Source organism: Schistocerca piceifrons, chromosome 2, assembly GCF_021461385.2.
Source record: "Schistocerca piceifrons isolate TAMUIC-IGC-003096 chromosome 2, iqSchPice1.1, whole genome shotgun sequence".
Taxonomy (NCBI): domain Eukaryota; kingdom Metazoa; phylum Arthropoda; class Insecta; order Orthoptera; family Acrididae; genus Schistocerca; species Schistocerca piceifrons.
The window spans coordinates 198694336-198713047 of record NC_060139.1 but is presented as its reverse complement, the minus strand read 5'-3'; the positions used below and the strand labels follow the sequence as shown (position 1 = coordinate 198713047).

General features: G+C 38.2%; 1 protein-coding gene across 1 annotated transcript in view; it reads right to left on the bottom strand.

The window, feature by feature from the left end:
- The window catches only part of LOC124775250 (sialin-like), a 223527-nt gene extending 205773 nt beyond the window's left edge, over window positions 1-17754 (bottom strand). The window contains exon 1 of the mRNA XM_047250087.1: window positions 17518-17754. Within this exon, the coding sequence (XP_047106043.1) occupies window positions 17518-17754 (237 nt within the window). The remainder of the gene's footprint in view (window positions 1-17517) is intronic.
- Window positions 17755-18712: the final 958 nt, after the last annotated feature.

Sequence of the window (18712 nt, the reverse complement as noted above, 5' to 3'; positions counted from 1 at the left end):
AATAAATCAGTAGTAAAACTGGCTTAACAGAGTAATACAAAGCGAAATTCTGTAGCACTATGCCTGGCACACAGCAGCAGCAAATGCAATAACTTATATCTAAACATGACATACCTCAAGCAGAAAAAATATTACAGTAAAGATGGCCATGTCTAATACCTATGTCACATCTTAACACTAAAGTGATGCATCACGATAACTTACTCTAGCAGACAAGTTACCAAATCGTAAAAAAATCATTTATGCAATTCCTGTGAAGGGCAATGTCTATTTGTGTTCCCTTTTTTTAAGAAAGTAGATCATAAAATTATTGTTTAATGGATCTGTAGACAGAAAATATTTACATTAGTACATCTATTAAATTTTATATTAACCAATGCTGCAGTGCAGCTAGAAACTAAATATTAAACAAAATGAGCAAATATATACATAAAGCTGAAACTTCATTCACTTGGCAAATTGCATCTCCAAAGGCAGTAAAAAAATCTTTCAACTAGAGTGACAATAGATATAAAAATGTTTCTCATCATTTCATTACTCATTCTAGTAAATATCATAAATCAAGAGCTCCACAGTGTAATCATATATTTTCAAGTTTGAGCGTGTAGTATTTTCGATGCTTTCTACAAAGAAATGTCAATAGCGGGGATAATGGCCTCCTTTTTGCTCCACCTGTGCCTCTGAAAGGCACACACTAATGGCTTTTTTCCAGGCGACTGTCGCACAGCTTGGTGCTCACAGTGTATTACGTCAAGGTGACCTACCTTCCTTACCGAAATATTTACGACATCAGTTTCCGCTACAGTGACAGTTTGATTCAAATAAAATTTCACAGGTCGAAATATTTGCGTTAAAAATTTGTAGAAACAAAATCATATAAACATAACAGTGTTCAAAAAATTTTCATCAGCATTGTGATACATTCATGCATTTCCACACATTTCATAACTCTTGAAGTATGATTCTTGGTTTCCAACATCCTTTTTCACAAATCAGAGTCCCTAACCATTACCCATTATTCCTTACCTTATTACACATATACATATTTGTCGACACTTCTTCAATATTTTATCATAATAAATACATAGCATAATCAAATTCCTCATTATTGATCATAAACATACCTCAACAGCATAATACACATCGTCATCGTAATAATATCATAACACCTCAGTCAAATCTCAAAAACGTCGTAGCTTTCTGCAATAATTTCAAAACCTAAAAAAAATTCTCTGTTCATTTCACTAGTGTCATCTACATCAAACGTACTTTAAAAATCATAATCCCATACCAAATAAATCATTCAAAGCTCTCATAGTATCACAATGGTTCCAAAAAAATATGAACAGTTCACAAAGTACAGACAAAATACAATTTCATAAGTGTGAAGTTATCCAACTGTGTAATTACGGAAACATCTGTCACTGATGAAGTAAAAAAAATGTTTGTCTCTCTCAGTTAAATGATCAGATAGCTGTTTATTTTATGTGTTAGAGAAATACGGTACCGATGTGTAAAGTTGTATAAGCAAATACCATATTAGTGAGGGCTCCTTGTGCTTGCCAAACACATGGTACACAAAGTAAGCGCGTACCCCCTGAGGATTAATGTAATTATACCCTCAGGTGTTACAGATTACTGCAATGGAATGAAATGTATCACAGAAAACTTTCTTTGTAATTCAAAAATCTTGAAAAATAAATGTTTTAAGTACAAAATTAATCACTCAAATACGTGTACTGCGGCACTGAATTGCGTGTCTTGTTGTAACATAATCTCTGTCATTACTTGAGGGTAAAAAATGTGCCAAGTGTCGTAATTATCGTCGTCTGTAAGCAAAGTTCTGTAGAAGTCAATGTACTTACCTCGTAATAAACGAAGTGAATTGCTATGCGTATAGATATCGTAGTTGTTACGCTTATTGCCGTGATGAAGTAAATACTGTACTGTAACGTATTGTTGTGCTACAGAAAAGGCTCTCTTATTGTAGCTATACCACAAAAGTTACTACTAAAACATATTTTCCTTTCCAGAAGAATTCAGAAAAACTGTGCAGATATAAAACAGATACAGCGCAAAAGCAATAATATAAATTGTGTCACTCATTAGTAGCTTCGTGATATAATCATGTAGCTGTCAAATAAACTAACCACTGTGTCATCTGATATCTCTCAGAAAGTACTTTAAATCCAGAATGTATTTTCAGGTAAACCAAAATGTTGCATTAAAATCTCATTAGCAGTACCGGTACATGTTCTAAGTATGTGAGCCTTATGGTCATTACGTAATCGTGCCACTAACAAGCAAGAATGTACACATACAATAACACTGTGTCGTCTGTTCACTATAACAATGCATTCGTAATTTCTGTTTAAATAAGTTCTCTTGGTTCTTGACTGGATATTTAACTTCAAACATTGTTGCATGTTAACAGTTTCTAAGTCTGACAAAGCATACTCGTAATGTAAAGTGAAAAATTTTATAGCCAAGACTAAGTTAAAAGCAGATTATCTGTCAGTAAACGGTTTTACATGTGAAATGTAGTGTAAACCTTTACTCTTCACAGCACTCAGAGTTTGAACTTGAATACAATTATCATGCGGTATACGTCGGTAAGGAATGCTGGAATTTTTTTTCAATGTTAGCGTCTATGTTATTTTTCTCTGAGCCAGCCGGCACACGTGGCTGCCTGTGGTGTGAGTCATTGTCTGCTATCTCTTTGTTAGCGTGCGTCGTTATTGGGATTAGGAGACCTAACTTCTACAAATTCACCTTGCCGAGAGGGCCCAGCCCTGTTTGAATCCCGCCAGTTCTGATGAAATTCAGGTCTGTCGTTATGATAATATCATCTGTCGTCATGTCGGTAGTTCCTGTAGTTTCTTTCTTGTCAGTTAAGTGGTGGAGAATTTCTCCCTGAATTATTACTGCACGGTGGACCATTGCGTCTGAAGTTATTCTGTCTCTCGAGATAATAATAATTCTGGTTGCCATATTGTCTGTTTCTGTGATTGTCTCTGTCATATACATTACTACGGAAATGTGATCTTTCTCTGTAACTGTTATTCTGCCAACTGTTGTCATAAGGAGGGTGTCTGTTTTGGTTACGATTTGTGTTCTGAGAATAGCCTTGTCGTGTCCAGTTATTAATTCTTTCATCGCGGAATTGTGACGGATGTGACCTGCAATTGTTGTGTTTCTGTTTTCGCATCCTGCGATTGTCAGTGTCGATTTCCAATTCTTGTAAGAGTCCCTGAAAAGCTTCAATGTCGTCCTTGCAACGTCATGCCAAAATAATATGTCGTAAATGTTCAGGTAATTTGATTAAGCAAATGCGGATGAGTTCTGAGGGGCTGTAAGGGTTTGACAGGTACTGATACTTGTGCAACATGTCTTCAAAATATTTCACAAGACTAGAAAATTCAGATTGTTCGAGATGTTTCATCGTTATGATGCTATCAGAATGAGATTTTCACCCTGCAGCGGAGTGTGCGCTGATATGAAACTTCCTGGCAGATTAAAACTGTGTGCCCGACCGAGACTCGAACTCGAACTCCAACTGTAAAGTTTGGAAGGTAGGAGACGAGATACTGGCAGATGTAAAGCTGTGAGTACCGGGCATGAGTCGTGCTTCGGTAGCTCAGATGGTAGAGCACTTGCCCGCGAAAGGCAAAGGTCCCGAGTTCGAGTCTCGGTCGGGCACACAGTTTTAATCTGCCAGGAAGTTTCATTATGATGCTATGTTTTACTCGGTCTTGTGTAGCTTAAGACCAATATGCTGAGAGGAAGGCATGATAAAATTCTCCTTCACTGTAGCAATCGTGAATGACCAATCGCATTCTTACAGCTGGTTCATTCTCTAAGTAGCCACACATAAATTCTAATCTGTGCTCTACTGACCAGTTGGGAGGAAAACAATGAGAGAATTGATGAAGCCACGCTTGTGGATAAATGTCGTTGCCGGAATTCTTAAATTTTTTGAATTTACGTGTAGTAATAAACAGCTTATAGTCAAAATCATCATGTCGGCGAGTCGCAATGCCGGAATGGTTCCTTTCAAAGAGCACGACCGACTTCCTTCCCTGTCCTTCCCTAATCCGATGAGACCGATGACCTCGCTGCCTGGTCTCCTTCCCCAAACAAACCAACCAACCGGCGAGTCGCATATCGGTCATTGTTACGTCGTTTCGGCGATTCCATCTCAAAATTCGGTGTACCTTGCCAATTTCTTTCATAATTTCCGAAGTGCCCTGTGTTATTATTTTGTGGCTGTTCCGTATTTCTATGTCCCTCTTCCCGTATTGGAGCGCGAGTGTCCTCTGAAATACGTAATTCTTGTATTACCTGTGTCAGCTGATTTTGTATTTCCCGGATTTCTCTTTGGTGTTGCGTATTAATTTGATTCTGATTTTGTTTGAATTTTCTAATTTGTTTGCACTCTTCTGTGTCATTAAAGACTACCGGTTTTGTGTCATTTAGATTATTATCTACCTTCGTAGATAAATTATTTAGCTGATCCGAAAGTTCAACTACCTTCTCTGATAATGAACTAATTTCCTCCATGTGTCTTTCTGAACCAATTTTCAGAGTCTCTAAAGTGTCCTTTAAGTTTTCCTGAGTTTTTGCAAGTTGCGTAACCGAATCGGTAGACGCAACTGAGTCAATTTTAGCTTGCAAGGTCTCATGATTTTCATGAACAATAGTTTGCAGTTCTTTTATGGCTGCTTCGTGATTCTGTAATGCATTTTCGTGCCACGAAAAAATAGGTTGAAAAATGCTCACAAATTTGTGTTTTTACGTCATTACAGACTTTTTGACATTTTGATTTAATGTTATGTAACTCAGTAGTTAAATCTTCACGTGTTTGTTCAAGCGTGGTGTCTAACTTCCGAAGATTTTGTTCCATTGTGTCTAACTTTTGAAGCTTTTGCTGTGTTTGTCTTTGATTTTGTTCCATTTGTTGCATTAATTGCAATAATAATGTATTAGTGTCTGGAATCTGTTTCTCTATGCTTTTTGGCAGTGCATTTTCACCGGCAACATTCACATTTTGACAAGCAGAAAATGTGTCTTGACTCATTTGAGAAAAAGGTGAGGACCCAAAACCTGAGTCTACAGTATTTGCAATATTGTGTTCTTTCATTTCGGATTCCTGAGGCGAGCTGTTGCCGACCGATCGATCGATAATGCTTCCCTGTTCACTATTTGTTTCATTGTCTACACCATTATTTGCCGCCCACTCCATTTCCCTACGCACAATTACCAAATTACTACTTTGAATATCTGTTAATTCATTACACAGTGGTGCTGATAAGCTACGCTCGTCGTCACTATTATTTCTCAGTTTACTTTGGAGCCTAGTGTTAGGTTTTTCACACGCCATTATTGTCACAATATTTCACACGATAACACGGAAAAGCACAATTTGAAGAGCAAAAATAAGAGATCACATTAACATAGCACCGAAAATAATATCTAGTTCATTGCAAACGCAGCTGCGAAATACTTGGTGCAAATCTACATGCATGCCACAACTTTTTTACTATACAACAATGAAAGAGTGCAACTACAAAGGAGATTCTCTCTACAATTACAGGCTAGCAATAAACAAAAGCTACACTAATTACACAAACTACAAGAAAAAATCAGAAGATTCCAGTGAGGTATCCTCGGCTAAGGATCGACATATGAAACGTTCCCTTAGAAAAATTATACATGACTGTGCTTATAAACCTCTTACATTATTTGATTTTCAAACAGCTGAGCAAAACTGAACGTACTCAGACATTACTCTCGTTACTTATTCTGATCAACACTAAACTGACACACAATATTTTTTGGCGCAACGCAATCTGACTTTCAAAAATCCCTACAACAGAATGGCCCTGACTAAATTAACCTATACGTTTCACAAATCACGTACCTCACAAAAATCTTCGTTACTCTAACTACTGCAATACAGCGAGCGCCACTACTGCCATCTAAATAAAACATTCAAACTACTGAAGGCACTAACTACTGATGGGTATAGTTAGCAAATGAAAGATTTTGATAGAGAAAAAACAATGTATTTACCTTAATAGTGTTCAAAAGTCATAATATATATATCAGTCCATGATATTTTAACGAAATCGGTCGTAATGAATGGGATTGATTTGAAATTTCGTTAAAGAAGAATAATAAAATTTATCTGTTGTTTTTAAGTTAATTTTCTTTCGTGCGAACTTTGTTGTAGAACCACTCTCTTATTTTTGTGTGGTAATAAAAAATTTTTACTTACTTAATTATTATGTACATTTAAAGAAAAAATAATATTTACGTGAACTCATATGAACTGGTTAAGAATATTAGGTTGAGAATTGGGTCCTTTAAATCATTCGGCCTTGGCATACACTTTCCTGATGCAGTGGATTTTTTGTTAAATATTTTTACTGAATTTTATCCCGGCACTAGCCATAGAACACAAGATTACCTCTATTAGCAGAAAATGTTTTAATTATTGCCAAGCCGACATTTATCACTGATCAAACCTACTTCATTACACATTTAAGATATTTTGAAAGAACCAAACTGTTTAAATTTCAATGTTAACTAACATTAGCTATCCGCCTACGAATGCACAAACGTAAAATTAATTCAAATTTTTATCAGCCACAGGATCACTGAAAAAGAAGAACGATTTCTTAATTCACCATTGATTTTTATGCATCTGTTCCCGATTTACGGGTTTGCTATTGTTGGTCGCGGCACAGCCCAGCAACACCGCTAAAAAATGCTGAAAAATTCTTAAAGAAATGTTATAGATGACGTGGGCAAGCTAATTTACATAAATAATTCACACTTTTGATAAACTCTAATATATTTAGATCAAACAACAATACAACTCACATTAATTCGTAACGCATCGTCTAATGGCGGCTAAGTCCAGACAGAGACAAAAGAAGTCTACCCATTCGTAAAAAAACTCTTTCACAGTGTCCTACCGCAATGACTTCTGAACAGAGAAGACCAAAGAATACATAATGCATTGTGCTTAAATAGTATTGCTGACTATTAACATTTCTTTGCAAATTGACGATATTATTCTCTTCTGGCAACATATCTCTGCTATCGCAAATACTGACACATTTTACAATCACATAATAAATACAGAAAAAATTCCTATCCTAAATACAGACAAATATTACAACAAAAAATATAAGGAGAATAACAAATGTCTTTTACACCACATTCAGTAATATTTTTGTTCAATAATTACGATATATACAACTTGCCCAGAGCGGCGTATATGGTACAAATAAACTCTTTTTTTTTTTAATAACGTGAGTTTGCCAGGGAACGTTACAATATCCAATCTTACAAATTTACTGTCTCTGACCGACACACGTCCAGATCGTCCGCTCTCAAGATTCCGCCGTCTCTCTCCCCACATCCACCACTGCTGGCGGCTCACCTCCAACTGCACAACGCTACGTGCTGTTAACATCCAGCTGCCCAACACTACAATGGCGAACAACAATGCAAACTAGCCACAGACTGCACAGCCAGTGATTTTCATACAGAGCGCTACGTGGCGTTACCAATAAGAAAACCTAAACAGCCTACTTACACCTTGTTTCACTTTCTCATCACAACTGCTTCTCCTTTCATGTTATCAGAAAGTGGAATAGAAGTAGCACTGCAATGATTCATTTGTTTAATTTTCAAGTGTATACTGTAACATTAAAGTGAATATTGTTTACACAGAATGCTGACAGCCGGCGTCATCGCATTTTGGAGGGGCGAGCTTCCCTGTTGCTAGCCAACTCAGAAAACACTTCGGCTGGGCAAATATCTTCTGCCTGTCGCTAGTTTAATGCAGAATCTGCAACGTTGCAGGATATGTTTCCCAACTATGTGATGGCCGATTTACTTCCTGTTTCGGTTCAGAATTATCATGTTAAATTCACTCTGTATTTTGTCGTAATTTTGATAAAATCTTCTGAATTATTCTCATGTAAGGGATGACATAGAGGCAGCAAATTCATGGTTTTGAGTCCAGGAAGCTCCCTCCAATAGAAACTGCAGCTTACTTCGCTATTTACATTTCGAATTCTCTATCTTAGCCATCACTGGGACGGCAAGGGAATAATGTTTGGCGTAGCTGTATGCTAGCTTAGCGTTAAAGTGCTCACGATTCAAGTAGAAGAGTGTGTTAGGTTTTTTATTCCTATCCCTCTGGAGACAAGATTTTTACCTCTTATGTGGAAGAGTCGTTTGGTGGCATATCGAGAATCAGTGAAGAAATACTACTTGGCAACTATACCCTGTAGATCTAAAGATGAAAAATTTGCTGAATTACACACTTCTTAGTGCCTGGTTTCTCTGCTTTTGTCAACGGTATAGACTTAATTCTAGCACTGAATTATTTGTTTATTTGTTAACTGAATCTTGTTACGTACCTACCTCTACGCTACATTGTCATACTTTCGTGGTAGTCCTGTAATGCTACTTCAGCACGACTGTGGAATGAAACAGACACAGACTGTTTCAAAACCAACAGTGCGAATTATCCTGCTAATTCGTGACACTTCGTTTCATAAAAAAAGACTTTTTTGCAACATTATCACGGCAAGCTGTAATTCATTTGTTTTATTACAGTGCACGCTAAATAGCGTTTCTTCGTTAGTTTACTGAACAAAGCAGATACACATAACACATAAATAAATGAGGAGCAGTATAGTTTCCCACATTATCTAAAACAATATCACAATGTTCGGACAGTTTTTCGGCTTTTCACCTGCAGAAAATTTATTGATTACACTTCGTCTCCTTGCATGTCATGCTGTGTTAACAGACTGTAAAACTGTGCAGTTCAGCATAACAATGGATGTTTTTTTTCCTCATTTCAGATTGCAGTTCATTTGCAGAGTACCTCTTGATCTTAACTATGTTATTACCTGCAAAAAATTAATTTTTTTGGGCGTAATCATAATCATAAATTATGACAGCAACACTCCGTTTGTCAACTTCGTAGCTGCAGCTCTTCCCATTTCTAATTTATAATTTAGGCTTTTACGTGCTTCTCAATGCTTTTCATTATTATGTTCATAATCACATACTTGGATATACATTATTAGTTTTTAATGCTACGTCCATTAAAATATAGACCGTAATTCAGAAGATCCATTTCATTATACTCTCACTTTTATATTCATGAAATTGGACTATTCTGTCGAAAAACTGATGTTTCATTTCACGGTGTCCATCTGCTGTTCCATTACAATTTGTTTAACGAAAGATTTTCTTCGAGTCTATCTTTGTAGTCTTTTTTTCAGTTCACTGTATATTTTAGTATTAGCTCCTTAAAAACGCATGACAATTTTCTTGTCGACAGTAATGAACCTAAAAGTAGGTGGTGTCTTAATGCTTCTTGATTACACTTTCCTTTATACTTCTACGCTGCCATAATTTCTGCCTTTATCCATAAAATTTCACTTTTGCTTTTCACATGTATCGCTGCTGGACGATTATTAACCCTGACAATAATATACTTAGGAATAATTTCCTTATCCAAACAGAATTTGTTAAACCTGATTTTCACTATATCCTTCAGAGCGCATATTTTCATTTCAAGATTCATTTATAGATGATAATGTACTTGAGATCAAGAGATATACTGTGAATAAATTTCAGATAGAAATAAGGAATACAACTGAAAAATACAGTTTTTTTGTTTAGTGATGAGAAAGAGAAAATTAAAATAAAAATGATGAATACGTCTATTCCAGTGCTTCAGTCACCAATTAAACTATGCAAGCAAGGGGAACCAATTAGGCCGATTATTAACACGTCATGTCTCAACTTTCAAGTTAACCGAGAATTTAACCAAAGACTAAGAGCAGAATATACTTATAAAAGGAGAGTAAATGTAAAAATAGTTATGAATTTGCAAGGGATAAAGATGTACCCATCTCTGCTGAGGCCACTATGGCTTCCAGTATTTGGTACACTGATTATACGAAAGAACCTGTCAACATACTAGAAGATTCGTCAAGGAGAAATAGTAGAACTCATGAGAATTTTAGTACTTGTTTTGTCATTTAATTATTTTAAATTTAACAATAAGATTTTCTTATCAAAAAGACTGACTCATAATGGGCAAGACGTTGTCAGGTACTTCAGCTGAAATGTTCATGAATAACCTAGAAAATACGTTTTTTGTACAAAATCCTGACAAACGAGCAAAAATCATCTATTATATACATTATGTAGACGAACCGTACTGCTACACAAAGGTGACGAAAATGAAATTCGTGACGTACTGCAGCAGAAACAATGAATGTGATGTACGAAAAAATTAAGTTCACAACGAAACTGGAGGAAGAAGGAAGTTCAAGTTTTTTTGTGTCTTAATCTAAGAAAGATGGAGACATGACATTAGCATATTTAGGAAATCAATGGCTACTGATATGGTTGTAATGTCACCCCAAAAACCATGTTGTTGTTGTGGTCTTCAGTCCTGAGACTGGTTTGATGCAGCTCTCCATGCTACTCTATCCTGTGCAAGCTTTTTCATCTCCCAGTACCTACTGCAACCTACATCCTTCTGAATCTGCTTAGTGTATTCATGTCTTGGTCTCCCTCTACGATTTTTACTCTCCACGCTGCCCTCCAACATGTCCTACCAACCGATCCCTTCTTCTGGTCAAGTTGTGCCACAAACTTCTCTTCTCCCCAATCCTATTCAATACTTCCTCATTAGTTATGTGATCTACCCATCTAATCTTCAGCATTCTTCTGTAGCACCACATTTCGAAAGCTTCTATTCTCTTCTTGTCCAAACTATTTATCGTCCATGTTTCACATCCATACATGGCTACACTCCATACGAATACTTTCAGAAATGACTTCCTGACACTTAAATCTATACTGGGTGTTAACAAATTTCTCTTCTTCAGAAACGCTTTCTTTGCCATTGCCAGCCTACATTTTATATCCTCTCTCCTTCGACTATCATCAGTTATTTTGCTCCCCAAATAGCAAAACTCCTTTACTACTTTAAGTGCCTCATTTCCTAATCTAATTCCCTCAGCATCACCCGACTTAATTAGACTACATTCCATTATCCTTGTTTTGCTTTTGTTGATGTTCATCTCATATCCTCCTTTCAAGACACTGTCCATTCCATTCAACTGCTCTTCCACGTCCTTTGCTGTCTCTGACAGAATTACAATGTCATCGGCGAACCTCAAAGTTTTTATTTCTTCTCCATGAATTTTAATACCTACTCCGAATTTTTCTTTTGTTTCCTTTACTGCTTGCTCAATATACAGATTGAACAACATCGGGGAGAGGCTACAACCCTGTCTTACTCCCTTCCCAACCACTGCTTCCCTTTCATGTCCCTCGACTCTATATATATATATATATCAGATTGGTTTGTTCCAAATCATTTTAATAAAAGAATTGTTGAAATAATCTATGGAACATGTAACTGAACTGCCATCTGGTTTCTGTATTTTACCCCTGCCACCTTTAGAATTTGAAAGAGAGTATTCCAGTCAACATTGTCAAAAGCTTTCTCTAAGTCTATAAATGCTAGAAACGTAGGTTTGCCTTTCCTTAATCTTTCTTCTAAGATAAGTCGTAAGGTCAGTATTGCCTCACGTGTTCCAGTGTTTCTACGGAATCCAAACTGATCTTCCCCGAGGTCGGCTTCTACTAGTTTTTCCATTCGTCTGTAAAGAATTCATGTTAGTATTTTGCGGCTGTGACTTATTAAGCTGATAGTTCGGTAATTTTCACATCTGTCAACACCTGCTTTCTTTGGGATTGGAATTATTATATTCTTCTTGAAGTCTGAGGGTATTTCGCCTGTTTCATATATCTTGCTCACCAGATGGTAGAGTTTTGTCAGGACTGGCTCTCCCACGGCCGTCAGTAGTTCCAATGGAATATTGTCTACTCCGGGGGCCTTGTTTCGACTCAGGTCTTTCAGTGCTCTGTCAAACTCTTCACGCAGTATCATATCTCCCATTTCATCTTCATCTACATCCTCTTCCATTTCCATAATATTGTCCTCAAGTACATCGCCCTTGTATAGACCCTCTATATACTCCTTCCACCTTTCTGCTTTCCCTTCTTTGCTTAGAACTGGGTTTCCATCTGAGGTCTTGATATTCATACAAGTCGTCCTCTTATCTCCAAAGGTCTCTTTAATTTTCCTGTAGGCGGTATCTATCTTACCCCTAGTGAGATAGGCCTCTACATCCTTACATTTGTCCTCTAGCCATCCCTGCTTAGCCATTTTGCACTCCCTGTCGATCTCATTTTTGAGACGTTTGTATTCCTTTTTGCCTGTTTCACTTACTGCATTTTTATATTTTCTCCCTTCATCAATTAAATTCAATATTTCTTCTGTTACCCAAGGATTTCTACTAGCCCTCGTCTTTTTACCTACTTGATCCTCTGCTGCCTTCACTACTTCATCCCTCAAAGCTACCCATTCTTCTTCTACTGTATTTATTTCCCCCATTCCTGTCAATTGCTCCCTTATGCTCTCCCTGAATCTCTGTACAACCTCTGGTTCTTTTAGTTTATCCAGGTCCCATCTCCTTAAATTCCCACCTTTTGCAGTGGGCTTATTTTAGAGCCATGCTCGACAGGATGTTAGAACTACCACTCTCCCATAATGACGAATTGGAGGAATTTGAACATGATCAAACAAGTAGCCAGGGCAAAAACGTATGAGGACTGTAGTGTAACTAACATTTATAACAAGCCAAGGTGAAAAATACATGACAAGGAGGAGACAACAGAACCAGATGACAAGAGGTTTGTTGCTGTGTCATATAATGTCGCAGTTTGCGACAGAATTGCACTTGCATTCAGAAAAGCTAAAGTAAAAACGAAAGGTACAAAATTCTCCAAGATCATCTGCCAAGAACGTGAAAAGTTTTATGTTGGTCAGGCTGGGAGGACAATCACGACTCGTTTTAGAGAACATACGTAACCTATCCCCGATGTTATTCAATCGGTATATTGAGCCAGCGGTAAAGGAAACAAACGAAAAATCCATGGAGAAGAAATAAAAACTTTGAGGTTCGCCGATGACATTGTAATTCTGTCAGAGACAGCAAAAGACATGGAAGATCAGTTGAACGGAATGGACAGTGGAATGAGGATATAGGATGAATATCAATAAAAGCAAAAGGAGGATAATGGAATGTAGTCGAGTTAACTCGGGTGATGCTGAGGGAATTAGATTAGGAAATGAGACACTTAAAGTAGTAAATGAGTTTTGCTATTTGGGGAGCAAAATAAGTAATGATGGTCGACGTAGAGAGGATATAAAATGTAGACTGGTAATGGTAAGGAAAGCGTTTCTGAAGAAGATAAATTTGTTAACATCGAGTACAGATTTAAGTGTCAGGAAGTCGTTCCTGAAAGTATTTGTACGGAGTGTACCCATGTATGGAAGTGAAACATGGACGATAAATAGTATGGACAAGAAGAGAACAGAAGCTTTCGAAATATGGTGCTACAGAAGAATGCTGAAGATTAGATGGGTAGATGACGCAACTAATGGGGAGGTACTGAATAGAATTGGAGAGAAGAGAAATTCGTGGCACAACTTAACTAGAAGAAGGGATCGGTTGGTAGGACACGTTCTGAGGCAACAAGGGATCACCAGTTTAGTACTGGAGGGCAGCCTCGAGGGTAAAAATCGTAGAGGGAGACCAAGAGATGAATACACTAAACAGATTCAGAAGGATGTAGGTTGCAGTAGGTACTGGGAGATGAAGAATCTTGCATAGGATAGAGTAGCATGGAGAGCTGCATCAAACCAGTCTCTGGACCGAAGACCACATCAACAACGTATAGCCAAATAAAGGCACATGCTGTACACATTTGGATAAAGATAAATGTGTGACAAAATATACGGGATAATAGGGAAGTGTTGCGTAGAACACTAAAAGGACAATTACTGAACCTACTGGAGGAAATGGAAATTTACATGCAGAGAAAATGAGAGCTCGGATTACTGCCGAACAAAAAGGATGAGTTTAACATGAATGCTTATTTGCTTGTACTCAGAAACCTACCAGTTTGAGCAGCGTTGTGTGCCGCAGCAGCTTTTTTACCGTGTGCTCTGGCCACCAGAGTTAAAGAGACTGGCCCTTCCTTCACAAGTTACACTGTAGGAAAACAAAAACTTCTTACAGGGGCCACGAGATGGCCCCAGCTAGATTCCACTCTGAATGTGTTATCGACTATCGAAATTTTAATCAAATAGTTATTGTCGCTTTAATAATCTTGCTGTTGTAGTTCTGTGTAATTGCTTTGCCATCGTGAAAGATTTCTATTAATAGATTTGATGTTACTTTTACACCTTTGACACAACGATTTTCCCATGTTATGAGCTTTCTGTCACTACCCTTTAGACGTTAGTAAATATCTCCTCTCAGACAAAGAGGAACCACGTCTTACTTCAATTAAAAATTCGCATAGGAGTAATCTCGTTGTTCCAATTACATAGCAGTGCAGAAATTATTATCTGGATCTACAGAAAAGAAATTTTTGTTATCCAAAAGTAAAAGAGCACTTGTTCTAAATCTAAACACAAATATTATTCTAGAGAAAACTTTCTTCTTAACAGAATTTGTTTGCAATTAGTATCATTCAGGTGAGACGGCATTCAAGTTTCTACCAAATAATTATTAAACTATTACATTAAAAGAAGAATGACACCTTAGCTGCATCTTTTGAGAAATGAAAGATTAGCTCATTTTAGTTTACACGTATGTTAGATAGACTCACTTTAACTGATATTCCACAGCTTACATTTAGAACATTTCTCTAATATGGAAACGAAATCTGTCTTAGTTTCAAATGCAATTATATTTTATTTGGTTCAGTGAAAGCAGAGAAAGGTGATATGATCCATATTGGTGTAAGGCTTTCAACTGAGTTCACGCTAACAGTCATTTGATCCATAAAGTTTGCCGTTTTTGGATAATTTTCAGTGTAATTTTCATAACTGTTTTATCCCAGATTTTAAAAGGGCTTTTTCAGGAAGTACTTGTGTTTTATTGAAATAAATTATTATTCCTTGCTATCAACAACCTATTAATGGTTGTGCTGTTTTAAGTATATTGAGGCATACAACTATCTTACGTTTCAATAACTAATCTGTTGAAAGGAATTAAACGTAATGGCATACAGCAAAGAGAACAAGGTGTAATGATGCGCATTACTGTAGAGTCTTCAAGTGAGTGGACATAAATAGTCGTTTTCTCCATAAAGTCTGCAATTTTGCAGCTTTTTCTTCACAAATGAAGCATGACGTGCCATGGATTGCACAATAGTATCTACATTAGGGACGTCCACATTTGTTCTTGTGTGTGTGTCTGTGCGCATTTGTGCTCTGGATTTGCTTCTTCACAGAGGTCAGCCCCTTGGCATGGTGGACTGTTAGAACACATAGGTTTCGTGCCTCCCATGCAAGTGAATGGTGGTGTTGCCTTATCTCGTCATTGCCTTCAGAATGTTTGGCTCAGGTCTTCCTCGTCTTCTGGTGCTGGCAGTGGTGCTGGAAGCATGGAGGTTGTCATTCAGGGCAACCAGTCGTGTTGCTCACGTACATGGGCTCGCAGATCGGCAGGTTAAGCCACCTGTTACATCTACATGGTTGCTGTGCATTTCACACTTAAGTGCCTGGCACAGGGTTCATCGAACCACTCATACTACTTCTCTACCATTCCACTCTCGAATGGCGCGTGGGAAAAAGGAACACCTAAATCTTTCCGTTCGAGTTCTGATTTCTCTTATTTTATTATGGTGATCATTTCTCCCTACGTAGATGGGCGTCAACAAAATATTTTCGCATTCGGAGGAGAAAGTTGGTGATTGAAATTTCGTAAATTCGTCGCAAAGTAAACCGCCTTTGTTTCAGTGACTGTCACCCTAACTCGCGTATCATATCAGTGACGCTCTCACCCCTATTGCGCAATAACACGAAACAAGCTATCCTACCTGGTAAGGCTCCCACACCGCGCAGCAATATTCCAGCAGAGGAAGGACAAATGTAATGTAGGCTGTCTCTGTGGTGGGTTTGTCGCATATTCTAAGTGTTCTGCCAACAAAGCGCAGTCTTTGTTTCGCCTTCCCCACAATATTATCTATGTGGTCTTTCCAATTTAAGTTCTCGTAATTGTAATTCCTATATATTTAGTCGAACTGACATCCCTTAGATTTGTGCGATTTATCGTATTCCCAAAATTTATCGGGTTTCTTTCAGTACTCGGTGGGTGACCTCGCACTTTTCTTTGTTTAGTGACAATTCCCACTTTTTCCACAATACAGAAATTCTCTCTAGATCGTTTTGTAGTTGGAATTGATCGTCTGATGATTTTATTAGACGGTAAATTACAACGTCATCTGCAAACAATCCAAGGGGTCTGCTCAGATTATCACCTAGATCATTTATGTAAGTCAGGAACAGCAGAGGGCCTATGACACTATCTTGCGGAACGCCAGATATCACTTCTGTTCTACTCGATGATTTACCGTCTATCACTACGAACTGTGACCTCTCTGAGAGGAAATCACGAATCCAGTCACACAACTGAGACGATAATCCATATGCACGCAATTTGATTAATAGTAGCTTGTGAGGAACAGTATCAAAAGCTTTCTGGAAATGTTGGAATACGGAATCGATCTGAGATCCCTTGTCGACAACACATGGGAATAAGAATGATATTTTCTGAATCCGTGTTAGTTATGTATCAATAAGTCATTTTCTTCAAGGTGATTCATAATGTTCGAGTACAGCATATGCTCCAAAATCCTACTGCAAATTGAGGTCAGTGATATGGGTCTGTAATTCAATGGGTTACTCCTATTTCCTTTCTTGAATATTGGTGTGACCTGTGCTACTTTCCAGTCTTTACGAACAGATCTTTCGTCAAGTGAGCGTTTGTATATGATTGCTAAGAAAGGCGCTATGGTGTCTGCATACTCTGAAAGGAACCTGATTGGTATACCATCTGGACCGAAAGACTTGCCTTTCTTAAGTGATTTGAGTTGTTTCGTAACACCTAAGGTATCTACTTTTATGTCACTCATGCTAACAGCTGTTCTGGTTTCGAATTCTGGAATATTTACTTCGTCTTCTTTCGTGAAGGAATTACGGAAAACTGTTTTTAGTAACTCCGCTTTAGTGGCACCATCGTCGGTAACATTTCCATCGCTATCGCGCAGTGGCGGTATTGACTGTTTTTTGCCAGTGATGTACTTTACATACAACCAGAATCTCTTTGGGTTTTCAACCATATTTTGAAACAATGTTTCATTGTGGAAACTATTAAAAGCATCTCGCACTGATGTCCGCACTAAATTTCGAGCTTCCGTGAAACCTAGCCATCTACTGAGCGGCTGGCAATTTGCCTGTTTCCACAGCTGTCTTCCTTGCCCCAGACACATCATGCAACAAGTTTTCCACCACTCTCATCACATTCTCATGAGCAGAGTTACCAGGCTGTCGATGTTGCTACTTTTTGCCGCTCCAATATAACTTGTGCTGGGAGCTGTGTTGATGCAGTCGGTGACTCCAGCATGGCAGCTATCGCCACATTCCAAGAATTCGACGTCACTCCTGGTCTCCTTCTGCCTGGTGGGCCTGTAGATTGCAGTCTTCCGTTCGGTCTCCACTGCTGCTTGTTGACCGCTCCACATCTCCAGCTCATGTGGGCTGCCTGTCTGTGGCTGCATCGTGCACTTTCTGGAATGTGTGAGCCTTCTTCTATGGGTCCGTTTAGCCACAGCTGTTCCATGTGTCACCAGCAGCGGCCTCTAGGGCAGCCCATTTTGACGAGCTAATGCAGCTCGCCACACGTTTCTCCCAACAGTCTGCCCACTTTGGTTTACTGGGAAGGGGGCAGTGCTGACTCAGTGCACTTGACACAGACGTCGGGCATCGAGTAGTGGCGTGCCACATGCCTAGTGCAATCACATCTGAAGCATTGAGGCGACCAATATGTCAACTTCATGGTCTTCACCACCATGCGTGCACTTTTGTGAAACGTAAGAAAATAATTTTCTGTACTGACCTAGCCACTACACTGTCAACAGTTTTACAAGTCGTCAAAGATCAAGCATTAACTTATCGGATGTATGGCATGTGGAAACACAATGTGCACACGGTGCCAACAGCTGCTGTGCCTTAACGGTTGGAGGGTCCTTGCTTCTCTGTGTGACGTCACATGCAAGCACCACAGCTTTTATCTTTAGGTAAAACCCAGCTGGTACTTCTTTTGAAGCTACAGTAACTGCTACAGATAAAACCACAAAAACGAGGACACTCATAAACCCTGAAATACTGCTATTAAAGTTATGGATGTACCAGTGAAGTTTTGCAACACACAAAAGCACTATTAGACACAGAATTTTAACCTTAATCAGATGAAACAGACATCTGCTAATACCACAGCATGGATAATTAGTTATACTTAAAGCAATGGGCCTAATTTAACTAAAATTATGAAAATTAATAGCGCCTCTAAAATAATTAATATACACCAATCTGACGCACACCGTTATATCCAGATAGGCTAGCACTATTTAACAAACTGTAGCGCTCACCCCTCAGGTCAGGATTTTTAGTGGGCGTGGACGTTGAGCTGGTGAGATGGTGATGCTATTGGTGTAGGAGGAACTGGTGTGAATGGCT